This window comes from Carassius carassius, chromosome 3 (assembly GCF_963082965.1).
Source record: "Carassius carassius chromosome 3, fCarCar2.1, whole genome shotgun sequence".
Lineage (NCBI taxonomy): Eukaryota > Metazoa > Chordata > Actinopteri > Cypriniformes > Cyprinidae > Carassius > Carassius carassius.
The window spans coordinates 30,348,206-30,363,131 of NC_081757.1; the positions used below are offsets into that span (position 1 = coordinate 30,348,206).

Here is a 14,926-nt window from a genome sequence, read left to right on the forward strand (position 1 = left end):
CTTTCCTATTTTTTTTACTGACAGAGACACACGTTCTCCGTTCCATAATTGACTGTAAGTTGGAGTATCCATTCATAACTATCAGCTGACCCACTCCAGCATATTCTGGCCAGGTTACGTATAAACACTCCAGACCACACATTGCTTTCTTTGTCAGACAGGAAGCAACCAAGTGAGTGGAGAGGAAGTGAACAACCCCCGACTAAGCTAGTCGTGCTGCACACTGAACCAGGAAGTGCTTTGGCTCTGATCACGAACACACCCTAAAGCTTCCTCTTTTATACACCACCCTTCCGCTTTCAAAAGGGCTGCCCATAACCTTGCTGAGCGTCAACATTTCTTTAGCAATTAGAATGACAAAATATAATTTTCTAGCTTATTTCCCCTGTTGAAAGATTTTGATTGATTTTTAGTTCTGCCACTCATAAACTGTATTATTTATCAACAGACCTACCGTGATATTAGCATAAATGCATAAAGGCCATGTGTGTGTAAGTACTATGTGCACATGAATATATGCCTTCCACCCTCGCCTTTCCTGTGACTGTTGTCTGTACTTGAGGAAAAGGTGGGTCCACCCTTCTGACCTCAGTAACACACACACACACACACACTGCTATTTTCAGTGAGACTCCCATGTTAACTTTATTGTAATAGCTGATTTTACTAGATGACTACAGCCACCCTATCAAAATCCACCCACCCATATGAGACGGTATAGACCAGACTGGAAAAGGCCGGAGGACCTTTATACATGGAAACCCAATATAAGGGTGGTTCTCATAAATAGCGACACTCTGATACAGTCAGAAAATAAGAAGTACTATAGGAACAAATCCCTGGGAGAAGCAGCATTTGGTGAACATACTGCTTTTTTGGCTGTTGAGAGTTTTGGAGAACAAAATAAATCAGAGAAGTTTGTTTGTGCAATGAGAATCTTGTCTATGTAAACTTTATGGCCTTCTTCCAACAAATCAGCATTGAGCAGTGGTGCTTTGAAACACATACAACAGGATCCAGAGAGTTTTATTAGTTTAAGCAGGTCCAGGAATCTCACTAATGATGGCATATTGAGAAATCACTGGAAATAATGAAGACAACTTCTTCAAATGGTGTTTAAGTTTTCAGCAAGTCGCACTTCTAATACACACCAAACATAAAATGTACCTATGTACTAGACCTGTAAAAGTGTCCACTAAGGACTGTCATCATAAAGAGTCATTTAGTGTTACTGAGGCATGTAAGCATGTGGCCTTCTCTCCTATATTTTGTCACGGGTAAGGTTGAAAGTGATATTTTACCAGAATTATGCAATTTTAAATGTATGATCATAGGAAAAAAACGGTCATGTATGTTACTAAGGTAAAATAAAGTATTAATGAAACTACAAGCCTTTCCCCCAGCAGAATTATACTTTACTTTTACGTGTTAAAAGTTTTAATACAAGACAGAGGAGTACGAGTATAAACAACTTCATTTCGCCACCTGCTGGACAGCAAAATATTAACCTTGTGAGCTATGAAATCTTGGTCAAGTTGTACGTTACACACCAAAACACAAAAAACAAAACAAATGTTGACGAAAAAACGTAACACTTCACGAAAGAAGAGCAACATTCCAGAAAGTTAAACAAATAAATCCACTGGCTCAGCAAATGACGCCGTAAAATGATCTTACAGTTAATAAATGGTGACTGTTATGCTAAAAAGTCCACGTCCAATTTGCAAACAACGGTAGCCTACTTATAAAAATGCAAAGTTGTAAAATTCAACAAAACGCAAACATCAAACTCCAATCAATGAGCTGTGAGTGTGATCAGCTGCGGTCACGTGACGAGCACATTTGGTGATTTACGCCGCACACTGACTGAAAACATCAAGACAAAGCGACACGGTTCATCTGTCACGGTCACGACTCTTCCACTGTGTCCTCACATTTTCACAAGCCATCATCCGACCAGAGACTGGCCTGCGTACTGGCTATCTTTTCTACAGAAATATTTCCTCAGGTGTGGTTGTTTGATGTAGTTATTACAATCGGTCAACGGAGGATTTGACTAAAAGTAACGTTAGAGAATAATAACAGAATTAAAACATTACACCATAAGATATATGAATATGGGCCAGTACAAACCATATTATAAACCAGTTTTGTGTTAAAATACTCCATTTTATAGTGGAATTTGCGTATGACAGTTTAGGAGAATGGAGAATGCACATTTTCCTTGCTTAGCTTCATATTGACATTTTGGAAAACAAATAAATCTGTCATTTGCAGGCACAAACATTTCGTTTTCCTGCATAAACTTTCAATCATTTTTTATTTTTTAACAATGACACGCTATAAGCTATTCCAGAAAGCATCCCTGTATATTTAATAAATATGGCAAAAATTATCACATGCGCTCAGCTCAATACAATGAAAAATATTTGAATATGCCTGTGTTTGTGTGTAGGTTTTCGATGTCCCATAAAAGATTGAATCTTTCTGTTGGTTCGAATCTTTTCGATGAACCTTTACAAAACGATTCCTTCATGATTCATAATGAGAGCAAACAACATTTGATGTGAAGTTGAGTACGATTTGATTAACGTTATATCGTTTGTTCAGAGTTCATAAAACAAAAACATTTTTGCTATTGTAATTGTTTTGGGGTAAAAAAAAACCTGAAACCTTAAAATCACTTTTTAATACAGCATACCTTAATAATAATAATAATAATAATAATAATAATAGCAGTGGTAGTAGTAGTAAAACCGTAAAACCGCAGTACATGATCGTACATTCCAGTGTCAGGAGTTAGGTTATGACGCAATCACTTAACTACATATGGATGACTTGTTGTTTTTTTAAACCAGCTCTTTGAAAACAAACTACTCGAAAGAACCGATTCGCTGGAATGACTCTGGTTTACTATTAACGTTAGTACTTTATCAATCATGTGTTTTCCTGCATTTTAATCAAATAAACTAAATGTGATTTATAAGCGCGTTTCGCACATTGTTCTGAGAAGTTATTTACGTTAGCTTGTGAATTTTACTGAATATGTCAGAATTGTTGTTGTTGTTGTTTCTAAACAAATAATAAGCATGTTTTTAAAATATGTTCCAGACACTGTCCGTGCGTATTGTCATAAATATACCGAATGATCAACTGATCGGTTAACTGCATTTTTTTTATGTTATGTATGCGTTTGTGTTTGAAAGCGACAAACTGAGAAGGAGGAGGGCTGATGCATGTTTGTTTAAGCAGGAACCACATGACCATCTTGTGCGTAATGTGTTGTTTCTCTAATGGCAGTCAGCCATCTCATCTCAGATCAACTACCTTGCAAATTAGGGATTACTCATTCCATACAGTGTTAACTGAAGCTTTCCGCGAGATCTCGGACATTTATAAGCGCAAGCAATGCCAGGTATGATGTTTGCACGGTTATGGATCGGTCTTTAGCTTGCACTGTTTCTCTCTCGGTGTGTGTGTGTGTGTGTGTGTGTGTGTGTGTATTTGCTCGTCTCGACCAGACTTCTCCGTGTCCCTGTCATTATCGACTGGACGCCGTTTTAATGTCTAAAAAGCGGTTCCGACTGCAAATATGGCCGTGCAAACTGGTTCTTTTTTGGTTGCAGGTGAATGTGGATTCCTTTACTCCTACGTGTTTCACAATGCGTTATTTTGCGACTTTGCGTCTGAAGTTGTTGTAGATAAACCGATACAACTCTAATGTCATGTCAGCGGGTTGTTGTGGCCCTCTTGGTCTGTCATTGCATTTCTCAACACGACCTTTCTTGTCAGTTAACTCTCATTGATGCGTGCTTTGGCCTGCCGTGAAGGAAGAGCTGTTTGTTTGTCCTCTAAATTATCCCTCTTTTCTCTGTGTAATACTGCAAAAGTGGATTACATAATTGGCTTGAGTGTTTATAAATCGCGTGCAGGAAACGGTGTAACAGATAACGTTAGTTAGCTTATATATATGGTTGTGTTTCAGGGAACTTCGTTGCGTTTTGATGCTTTTGTTTAAACTCGTTTATTATGTTGAAAGTGCTCGTGTGTGTGTGTGTGTATATATATTTCTTGTCTATTAACCAGTGCCTCAATATCCGAATACTTGTTTAGAAGGAAGGTTAACTGTGTCTAGTCTTGTTTTGATATTTCTGACAGTCATGTCTCTATAAAAACATGCAGTAGCATGTTGTTGCATAAACTTATTTGGATTTTACTAAACTAATTCTTCATATTACAATATGCAGATAAAAGGGACATTTCTTTTTTTGATGAGTTTATTAGTAACTGTATTTGTATGTTATGCATTGCAACCGTTTGTTTTCTTGTGTTTGTTAGAGATTAGACATTAGAGATTGCAGCATTGATTAGTTTTGCCTTCACACACTGTGAAGCAATGCATGCATTTGTAAATGCTCAGTACAGCCATGATCATTAGATCTGCCTACTAGTGTATAGGCCTACTTGTCTGTCTGAACCAGTTATTGGACAGGTGGCAGATTGTGATTATTATTTGTATTATTAATTTGTTTTTAACCAAGGATTTAGACTGCAAAATGTAAATGGATTAACCCAAAAGTATCCTGCAAGTTACAAAATAACAGTGGGTCCAGTATTGCAGATGAATGTTTTGTCTGAAACCTCATATGGGCTTGTTTAAGTTATGGACTCTGTTCGCTGTCACCTGTCGTGTGTGTGTGTGTGTGTGAGAGAGAGAGAGAGCGAGAGAGAGAGCGCGATTAAAGCCCCTGTAGATCTCTCAGTAGCTCATCCTCTCATGTCATCACTCACAGATGAGCTCATTTCCTCCAGTGATGTCACTGCTAAAGCTTTAAATCTCTGATCTGTCATACACCAAGGTTTAAATCATGAACCATACACGGGGTTTAAATCATGCAAGAATATATAGTTTATTGCCAAAAACTCCAAATCAGAGGAATTCATACCCAAAACGACTATTAGTTTATATTTTATGTTTATATTTATATTTTTTATATATATTTGGAAATGTGCAGTACATGTATTGTTGGTGTGTTTTGTTTATTCTTATTAATTTAGTCTTAAATGATAATCTGTTGCATGTGAATAGTGATCTTGTATCTGCACCAGTAGTTCATGTACACAGCGAGTAGGTGTGGTTGTGTTTAAGGGTTATGACATGCTTCATGCTATTGTCTCATGTGTTACAGTATATAAATAACTGCACACATTGTGATTTCTTTCAGCAGCCTTGGTTTAATTTTTCTGTCATAACTGGTTTCTCAGCTCAATTCTAATCCTAACAAAGTATTGTGAAACACTCCTTCATTAAGCATACTCCTATTCTTCATTTTTATATTTACCATTCATTCACATCACTGGAATAAATAGCAATAAAATAAAAAATATGATTTTAAATGAAGTTATTTTAAATTGTGACTGTTTCACAATATTACTGATGTTACTGTATTTTGATAAAATATATGCAGCAATGTTGCATATAAGAGACTTTTAATGTTCAAAAGCATGACTTTTTTTTTACTTATCCCAAATCATTAAACAAAAGTGTAGATGTGTATGACTTAATTGTACTCAATGTGTGTTCACATTGCATCATATATAGGTTTTGTCCAGTTTTAGTGTGTGTCTTTAGTAAAGTCTTATTAGACTGGTTGTATAGATCACAGGTTGCTGAATTTGTACCCTCAAAAGTACCCTTTTTTCCTTTTTTTTTTTTTGATGTCTTAATTTAGAGAATGCTAATGTTGCATATATTGGTTATCCAAAAAAAAACATATATATTTTCAATTTTGTTATTGCTATCAAAATCAGAAATTATTTCTATATTATACATCCCTATAATATGTGTCTATCTTTTTAAGAGCCAGCAGAAATGAACGGGGCTGACATAGGAAAGAAGCCGGGCAGCGGCGTTCCAGGGAGTGAGGGAAAAGACCCAGTAGCCAATGGGCATGCAGAGAATGAGTCCAACCCCTTTGCAGAGTACATGTGGATGGAGAACGAGGAGGAATACAATCGGCAGGTCTGTACACATCAACCCACTTACAGCCTTTTCAAGCCCACACCGTAAAAACACAAACTCAGCAGTTGATCAGGATGGGTTTTATACTTTAATCTGAGGTGTGTGTTAGTGTTCAGCACAGTTAAAGGGTTAGTTCACCCAAAAATGAAAATTGTCATTAATGACTCACCCTCATGTCGTTCCAAACCCGTAAGACCTCCGTTCATCTTCGGAACACAGTTTAAGATATTTTAGATTTAGTCCGAGAGCTTTCTGTCCCTCCCTGAAAGTGTATGTATGGTATTCTGTCCATGTCCAGAAAGGTAAGAAAAACATCACCAAAGTAGTCCATGTGACATCAGAGGGTCAAACCGATGCAACCGGTTCTTGACTCGAGAACGAATCAATCTTTTGTTTGTTATATGGCTCGGCTTGGTGTTCATCTTCAATTCTCTCTTCACAGCAGTTCAGTCAGTGTACTGTTTGAGTAAATGAATTACTCCAGGATATTGGTTTATTTTAACTCAGAGGGAGTGTCAGCCACGTTAAAGTTAACAGCGTAAGTAATTTGTGGATTAATGCTTATTGGAGACGTGGACCGTTTCAAACAATTCTGTTCGATTTGGTGAACCGGTTTAACCGATTCACTAAGAAGAACCGGTTACATCGAATGATTCGTTTGCGAACCAGACATCACTAAACTGTAGTGTTTTGAACGGTCTCACAACAGACCCGGAAGAGAAGACAATGCTGAATAAAGTAGTAATTTTTGTTATTTTTGGACCAAAATGTATTTTCGATGCTTCAACAAATTCTAACTGACCCTCTGATGTCACATGGACTACTTTGAAGATGTTATTATTACCTTTCTGGACATGGACAGTATACCGTACGTACATTTTCAGTGGAGGGTCAGAAAGCTTTCAGACTAAATCTAAAATATCTTAAACTGTGTTTAAGAAACTCTGTGAACGGAGTTTCTCAGGGGTTTGGAATCATTAATGGTGAGTCATTAAGGGTGATTCATTAATGACATAATTTTCATTTTTGGGTGAACTAACCCTTTAAGTTTGATTGGATATCACTCTGTGGCTCTTGAGATGTTAAATTGTAGAATGTATTGTGCAACAAATAAATAGTGTAAAACAAGAACTTTTGTCTTATTTGTTTATATCCTAGGTGGAGGAGGAATTGCTTGAGCAGGAGTTCTTGGAGCGCTGTTTCCAAGAGATGTTGGATGAGGAGGATCAGGATTGGTTCATTCCAGAGAGGGACCTCCCCTCAGTCGGACAGATACAGCAGCAGCTCAATGGACTTTCTGTCAGTGATGGCAATGCAGAGGAAATCTTGGTAAGCTTTTAGTACACACAGACATTCAGTTATAAACTAGGAAAATCCACTTATCAGCCAAAACTGAGAACTGTTATCATTTACTCACCCTCACATCTTGCTAAACCTGTAAGACCTTTTGTTCTGTGAAACACATAAGTAGATATTTAGACCTGTTTCAGCTGTCTTTGTTTAAACAATGAAAGTCAAAGAGTGCAACAGGTGTGTTACAGAAGTATAAAGAAATTTATTGCGATAACGTACAAACCCTTAAAAACAGACCTACTATAAGCTACAAAGTTGGTAATGGATGTTACCTGCTTTTGTTGAAACCATTAGCCTGCATTATTTAAACGTTTCAAAATCATGTTTAACAGTAGAAATTCCTGGTTAAAAACCACATTACCCATGATTTTGAAAATCATGGCCCCTGTAGCCCCGCCCACTCCCATGAAGCACTGAAAAACATGGGGAAAGCCATTCTTCCTACACCCCTGGTCTCTAATATATATACTGTACATATATAATTACTCAACAATTTTTTACTTTTAGCTTGAAAAATGTTTGTAGTGTTGTATTATTTAAACTCGTAACTGAATGGTTTATAAACGAGGACTTTTTTTCTTTTTTATAATTCTTATTGGAGTCCAAAACAACACAAGAGCCTATTGACTTTCATTGTATGGAGAGATGCTCATTGTTATATGACAGATATGTTTTCATTGATTTGAATTGTTTTTTGTTTGTTTTTTCAGCGAAAGAGCATCCTAAACCCTGAAGCCAAGGAGTTTGTGCCAGGGGTGAAATATTAGAGATCATCATTGCCCTCCTCTCTCAAACACGCATCTGATCATATATGCAGAGACTATTGTGCCCATGTTTAGGATGGTCACATAAATGTGCTCTTTACCACATTTTTGAAGGGGCATGAGTGCGTTTTTTTTTTTTTTTTTTTGCCGTTTGTTTTTTTTTTAATGGGAGGGAGGTGGGGTGTGATGGTCTATAAGCTTTATATTTCTGTTGTGTATAAACCAAGGGTATTAAGTTGAAACATGACCTCTAGGAGGTGCTGTGACTAGATAATATCATACTCATTACCAGGCTGTTTTATTTTCTCTACCCTTGTTGAAAGGGCTGTTCTTGTCAGCTTTCATTGTTTCAGAGTTTGTGCCTGATCAGGTCTTTGCTTCTCCTCCCGTTGTTGTTGTGTTTTTTTTCTTTTATTTTTGTTATTGTTCTTTTCGATGCATCAGTTCATATTCCTGCGTTTTTAAAGTGGTGTGGCCATAAATCTCTGGGGTGTGAGCCCCTTGGTTTGAGTTGAATGCTAAAGAAAGTGTGTTGGGGAATTCACATGAATTCAACTTTTGATTTTGAATTGAATTAGTAACATGCAGGACTGAGTTTCATTTAAAAATAATATGGAAGGATGGCAAAATAAAGAAGAAAAGTTTGTATTAAATGGACCATTTCTTGTGTATGGCTGTGTCAGTTATGACAATTAAATCTATTGTCACATTTAACAGCAGTACAGTTAAAAATTAACCATTTAACATGCATATGGATGAATCGATTAATATATTGTGCATATTTTGTGGATGAGGACTGAACTACTCAGCCTCTTCAGTAATCAGCCAGTCATGTAACCTCATCCATTATTATTTGCAGGAGATTCACTTGGAAATATCTGGTTTCTCATCCACAAAACTGTCTTGATTTCCTTTTAACTGCTAAAGGGAATGGGAAAGGCCATAATTGCTTTTTAATGCTCATGAAAGTGATTCAGCTGTTTTAATGTAGGGAGTTTAATTAGACCTACAACCAGCATTGCATCTATTCTACTTTATTTCTTTGTTTTTATCCTTGGCATACAGAATTTTATTATCCTGTAAGGGTATAAGACAGGCACAAATGGTACTGAGAAATAATTGCTTGCTGGTAGCAGCACTAAACGTTCAGCAATTACAACATTTGCATCAGCAATTTATATATGTCTATATATATATGCATTTTAGATATCCTTCTAATCAAACACACCTGATTCAACTAATCCGCTCATGTGATCATTAGCCTGAGGTCAAAGATGCACAAAATTGTGCACAGCCATCCAATATATGGCCAATACATCAATAAGTTTAAATTATTGTATGTGCTGTAGATACATAGTATTTGAAAGATGAAATTATGTGGTATGAAAAAACATGTTTGTATCATGTGAGGAGCACACATTAAAAAAAAATAGTCATTGCTAATTTTTCCGCAGTTCCTCCTGCCATGTCAAGGGACATTTTTAAATGGACATCACATTAATTAACAGTGGTGTGTCATTTCAAAGGGTTCAGTAAAACATGGATTTAAAAAAAACTGATACGAAGATCCTTGAACATTTTCTTCTGATTGTCTGAACTAAAACGAATAAATGTATAGACAGATATGTGATGTGATATAACTAAATAGAGATTAGACCTACCTAAAATACTTCTCTAAATAAGTATCATGACATTTAGCACAATCTTGCCATCTGTCCTCCTGTATTGAGGACAATTAGAGGTGGTCTTTTACAACTGTTCACACACAGGATGTTGTGACAAGGAAGAGAAGAAAGGGGGGTGTCTTAAGCAATTTAAATAATCTTTCTTCATCCAGAAGACTTAAAAGACACAAAGAAACTATGAAATGTCATTGCTAATTTTATTTTCAAAAGTATATATCAAAACTAAATTTTTAAATGACATTGATTTGCATTGTTTGAACATTAAAACTTTACCAAAGTAAAAAAAAATTTTTTTTCCAAATCTACTTGATTTTTTTTTATATGATGTGGGTGTTTGAGAAACAGCCCCTACAAGAGGAGAACCTGGAAACACATTTCTCTTTCAGTTTAAAAACAGGATGTTCCCAATTCAGTTCTTCAGCCGTGTCTCAAAGGTCTGCTTCTTCTGGATCACTGATTGAAGGTATGGCTGAAAAACACGTTGACATTGGCCGAGTAGTTTAGAGGGAGGCTGGCTCCTGCGTTCTGTGCCCCCATTTTGGCACCACCCAGAGCGGAGGACTGACGAAGAGTCAGCAGACTGTACTTCTGGAAGTGACCGTAACCATGAGCCCGAGCCTCTGAGAGGACCTGAGTGAAACCTGCAGCACAGAATACCACATCACAAAGTTTAGTTAAAGTGAATTAGTGCTGGGTGATTAATCAAATAATGTTTGCAATTAAGATTTTAGCTTCCAGTGATTATGAATACAAGATAATAAAAATACGATTGTTTCACAATGATGCTCTCATTTTGTCTTTTGTTATAAATCCAGCGCACCCCTTTCTCAACTTCCAGTCTTTACTGGTTTAGTAGTTTTTCAGTGTGTTTTGGGAGTGTGCTGGAACAATATATTTGAAATTTAGAATTTTTAATATCTTATTTAATATTTATCTCAATGTAATTGTTTTACCATATTTTTATTAATTGTTTTTATATAATTACAGATTACAGTACAGTATATATATATATATATATATATATATATATATATATATATATATATATATATATATATATATATATACAGTACAGACCAAAAGTTTGGAAACATTACTATTTTTAAAGTTTTTGAAAGAAGTTTCTTCTGCTCATCAAGCCTGCATTTATTTGATCAAAAATACAGAAAAAACTGTAATATTGTGAAATATTATTACAACTTAAAATAATAGTTTTCTATTTGAATATAATTTAAAAAAATAATTTATTCCTGTGATGCAAAGCTGAATTTTCAGCATCATTACTCCAGCCTTCAGTGTCACATGTAACATCCAGTCTATCACATGATCATTTAGAAATCATTCTAATATTTTAGAGTGTTGGAAACAGTTCTGCTGTCTAATATATTTGATGAATAAAATGTTAAAAAGAACTCCATTTATTCAAAAAAAAAAAAAATTCTAATAATATATTTTCTTTACTATCACTTTTTATCAATTTAACACATCCTTGCTGAATAAAAGTATTGATTTTATTTAAAAAAAGAAAGAAAAAAAATTACAGACTCCAAATTACTGACCAGTAGTGTATATTGTTATTACAAAATATTTATATTTTAAAAACATAGCTTCTTTTTTTTTTTTTTTTTACTTTTTATTCATCAAAATATCCTAAAAAAGTATCACATGTTCTGAAGAAATATTAAGCAGCAGAACTGTTTCCAACTTTGATAATGAATCATCATATTAGAATGATTTCTAAACGATCATGTGATAATGATCCTAAAAATTCAGCTTTGCATCACAGAAATAAATGATAATTTAAAGTATAATACATTTTAAAATAATTATTTTAAATTGTAATAATATATCACAATATTACATTTTTTTCTGTATTTTTGATCAAATAAATGCAGGCTTGATGAGCAGAAGAAACTTCTTTCAAAAACATTAAAAATAGTAATGCTTCCAAACTTTTGGTCTGTACTGTATATATATATATATATGTAAGTATATATATATTGTGTGTGTATTATTAAATGTATCTGATTTTTTATATATATATGTTTTTCAAACAGTGTAAATTTCTAAGTTATCCCTCTTTTCTACTGTGCATTATAATGTTTTGATTCCTGATCACTGGAAAAAAAAGCTTTACATAGACATTTTTTTTATACTTGCAAAACAATAAAAATGTAAAATACTGTAAATCGTACTGGTTAAAGGCCATACAAAAGAAATTACAAGCCCATATTGTCTGTATCACTACATTATTTCTACATCACTAATTTAAAGCCTCATTTGAAATTAATTATGGGAAGCTAAAAAGCTGTATAAAGACATTTCGCACCAGATTTCAGCAGTTCCCAGCTGCGCCACACAGAACCGACACAAAGGACAGGCAAGCCAAGCTCACCAGAAAACAGATCCTGAGTGAAAAAGAGATGCAAATAAAAAAATTAGAAAAAGAAACAGAGTGAGTCTGGCTGTGTTGCTGTGAGTTTATTTTACCTGATGTACTTTAGGAAGGACTGCTACAATGTGGCTAGCAAGTGCTTTTCCAGCTTCTGTGAACACATGCTGGCACAAAGCATCACCAGCATTGCCACCTAATGCACCATCACAAAGAGTCATAATGTGTGACATAACGTGCACACAAACTCACACCACACATCGGCAGCATACCTTCAGCTAGTTTCCTACAGAATCCTGCAAAATGTGACTTCTGAAAGTTTCTGTACAAGTGAGGAAGCATCCCCATCAAGTCCGACACCTAGGGATGAACAAAACGACAAGAAAGCGCCATCACTTCTATTCAAGTATCAAATTAAGCACAAGATTAAATCAAAAGAACAGCGAGTCCCAACCTGGAAATATTCTTCCATGGCCTTCTTAACATAGGTGATATCATGACGGGGTGTGACGAGGTTATCTCTGGCATCAAAAACCGTTTTAATAGCCATGTGAGAAATCCAATACGCTACAGGAAGATAAGGACAGAGAGAAAGAAAAAAGCTTAGGCCCCATTCACATTTAGTAATAACACCTATCTCAGGTGATCAAATTAAAAATGGCCAATACAGACGGCATTTTACACCTGGTTTGACGTTAGATGAAGAATGCAGTAAAAATTGATCGGATCTCGAAAATTTTATTGAATATTAAGTAGCAGAACTGTTTTCAATAAAATGGGGGGGGGGGGGGGGGGGTGGGCAGATATTTTACATTTTAATAATATTTCACAAATTACAGCTTTTACCTTATTACCGATCACATAAAAGTAAATACGTTTTTTTAAAACTTTGAAAACAGAAACTTTCCCAAACTTTCCAAACAGGCCTATTACTTTTTCCAAATCTGTCAAACGATGAAGTCTTACCAAGCTGGCAAACTCTTATTTTAGTATAATGTTACCATTACGAGAGTAGGCGATGCTTAACACAGGATGAGTTTGTGTCTGATCAGGAATGCATCAGGTTTCTGCTCTGCTGTTGTTCATAAATACTATTACCAGTGTACAAAGAGAACACTTTCCTCAGTTATCCAATGTTTAGTAAGCCAGGGCTCTTACCAACACCCGAATATTTTGGTCACAAAATTTTAATTTACGACCTAGGAAGCTGATTGAGATGTGTAAGGGGAGGGAGCCTTTGCAAGGAATTCATTTGTTAGATAAGATAACATCTTTCTCTAAGATAAGACTGGGTGTGTTTGATCAGATTGCTGTTATGTCAATGGGTTTGTCTTTCCATATGGTTACCTGAGCCCTCGTCTCCCATCATGTGACCCCAACCCCCACAGCCAACCTGTGTGCCATCTGGATTGACCAGCTTACAGTTGGAACCAGTGCCTGATATCACCACTATACCTCCTATGACAAAAAGACAGACAGAAAGGGTTACGATGACAGTTATGCCCTGAAATCCATTAGCTACTACTGCCAGTTGCAAAAACCCTGCACAAACCATAGTCACTGGCAGTGGCCATAGCGCCAATGGCATCGGTGGTAATAAAATAACTTTGGCTCAGCTTGGGGTATCGCTCCCTCATGTCATCAATCAGCTTCTGGATAGCAGCTTTCTGCTCTCCACCACTCAAAGACATACCCTTTCAACACACAATGTATACAACTTTAAAGCAATACGATGAAGGTGAATGTGTTGAGAATGATTGACTGATGCATTGCCTCACCAATGAACAAACTGGTGTGTCCGGGTCGAGCCCTGCCTTGATTTTAGCCCTCTGGACCATGTCATTGATACCATTAATACAATTATCAACACCGACCAACTATAAATGAATAGAAAAAAAGTCATATATACACACTCAAGTACACAAGCTGACTTATTAAAGCCAATTCTCTGATCTCACCCAGTGATTGGTACATGGTCCATCTGTCTCAGCGAGGATGTGTCCCTCAGCAGAAACCAGTACTGCTTTAGAGTGTGTCCCACCGCTGTCAAAGTAGACAAAATGTGTCTCATTCATTTGAAGATACTGACACTTTCTCTCAAACAACTGGCATGATGCACGCGCTTAGAGCGAAGCTTTTAAGTATGGATTTTAATAAGCGTGTATATGTTAAAATGTCATTAAATTATGTATTATATTTGCTTTAATAATAATGTTTTTGTCGTTAACTCACCCTTCCACTCCTCCGTACACTGCGCTCATCTCGTCTGCTTCCTCTTTAGTCACGTGACCACTCAGTCAGCTGCTTAGAGTTGACTTTCAGTTTACAACACTCGAACTTTGACAGAAAGCCATTTTTACTACCTAAATCTCGATTCACACCCATTTTTATTATCTGTCTATATTTAAAAAAGATAAGATAAGATTCGTGAATGTGATTCGTTTTTTGGACCCCCCCCCCCCCATATTCTTACAATAATTGTTCGTTTGGAGTAATGCAAATAGTTAGAAACATATTTAAAGAATTATATATATATATATATATATATATAATCAAAGGATCAAATAATTATATATATATATATATATATACATATATATATATATATATATATATATATATAATCAAAGGATCAAATAATTATATATATATATATATATATATATATATATATATATAAACAAACATACTTAGATGACACAATCAGACC

At 35.6% G+C, this 14,926-nt stretch overlaps 2 protein-coding genes across 4 annotated transcripts; one reads left to right on the forward strand and one right to left on the reverse strand.

Annotated features, from left to right (window-relative positions):
• The first annotated feature begins 1,896 nt into the window (after positions 1–1,896).
• Positions 1,897–8,792, forward strand: LOC132124792 (polyadenylate-binding protein-interacting protein 2B-like). 3 transcript variants are annotated; one of them, XM_059535950.1, is made up of 4 exons: positions 1,897–2,062; positions 5,862–6,022; positions 7,181–7,351; positions 8,086–8,792. In XM_059535950.1, exons 2-4 carry the CDS (start codon positions 5,873–5,875, stop codon positions 8,140–8,142), a joined length of 378 nt encoding a protein of 125 aa, XP_059391933.1. In that variant the 5' UTR covers positions 1,897–2,062; positions 5,862–5,872; the 3' UTR covers positions 8,143–8,792. The 3 variants fall into 3 exon arrangements, with proteins under 3 accessions (XP_059391933.1, XP_059391942.1, XP_059391930.1); XM_059535959.1 differs by lacking the exon at positions 1,897–2,062 and adding an exon at positions 2,898–2,921; XM_059535947.1 differs by lacking the exon at positions 1,897–2,062 and adding an exon at positions 3,214–3,415.
• Positions 8,793–10,002: 1,210 nt separating this feature from the next.
• nagk (N-acetylglucosamine kinase) lies at positions 10,003–14,543 on the reverse strand. Its single transcript, XM_059523222.1, has 10 exons — positions 14,449–14,543; positions 14,175–14,259; positions 13,995–14,093; positions 13,769–13,910; positions 13,564–13,674; positions 12,671–12,783; positions 12,489–12,576; positions 12,315–12,412; positions 12,154–12,232; positions 10,003–10,465 (listed from the first exon to the last, which is right to left on the reverse strand). Exons 1-10 carry the CDS (start codon positions 14,475–14,477, stop codon positions 10,275–10,277), a joined length of 1,035 nt encoding a protein of 344 aa, XP_059379205.1. The 5' UTR covers positions 14,478–14,543; the 3' UTR covers positions 10,003–10,274.
• Positions 14,544–14,926: the final 383 nt, after the last annotated feature.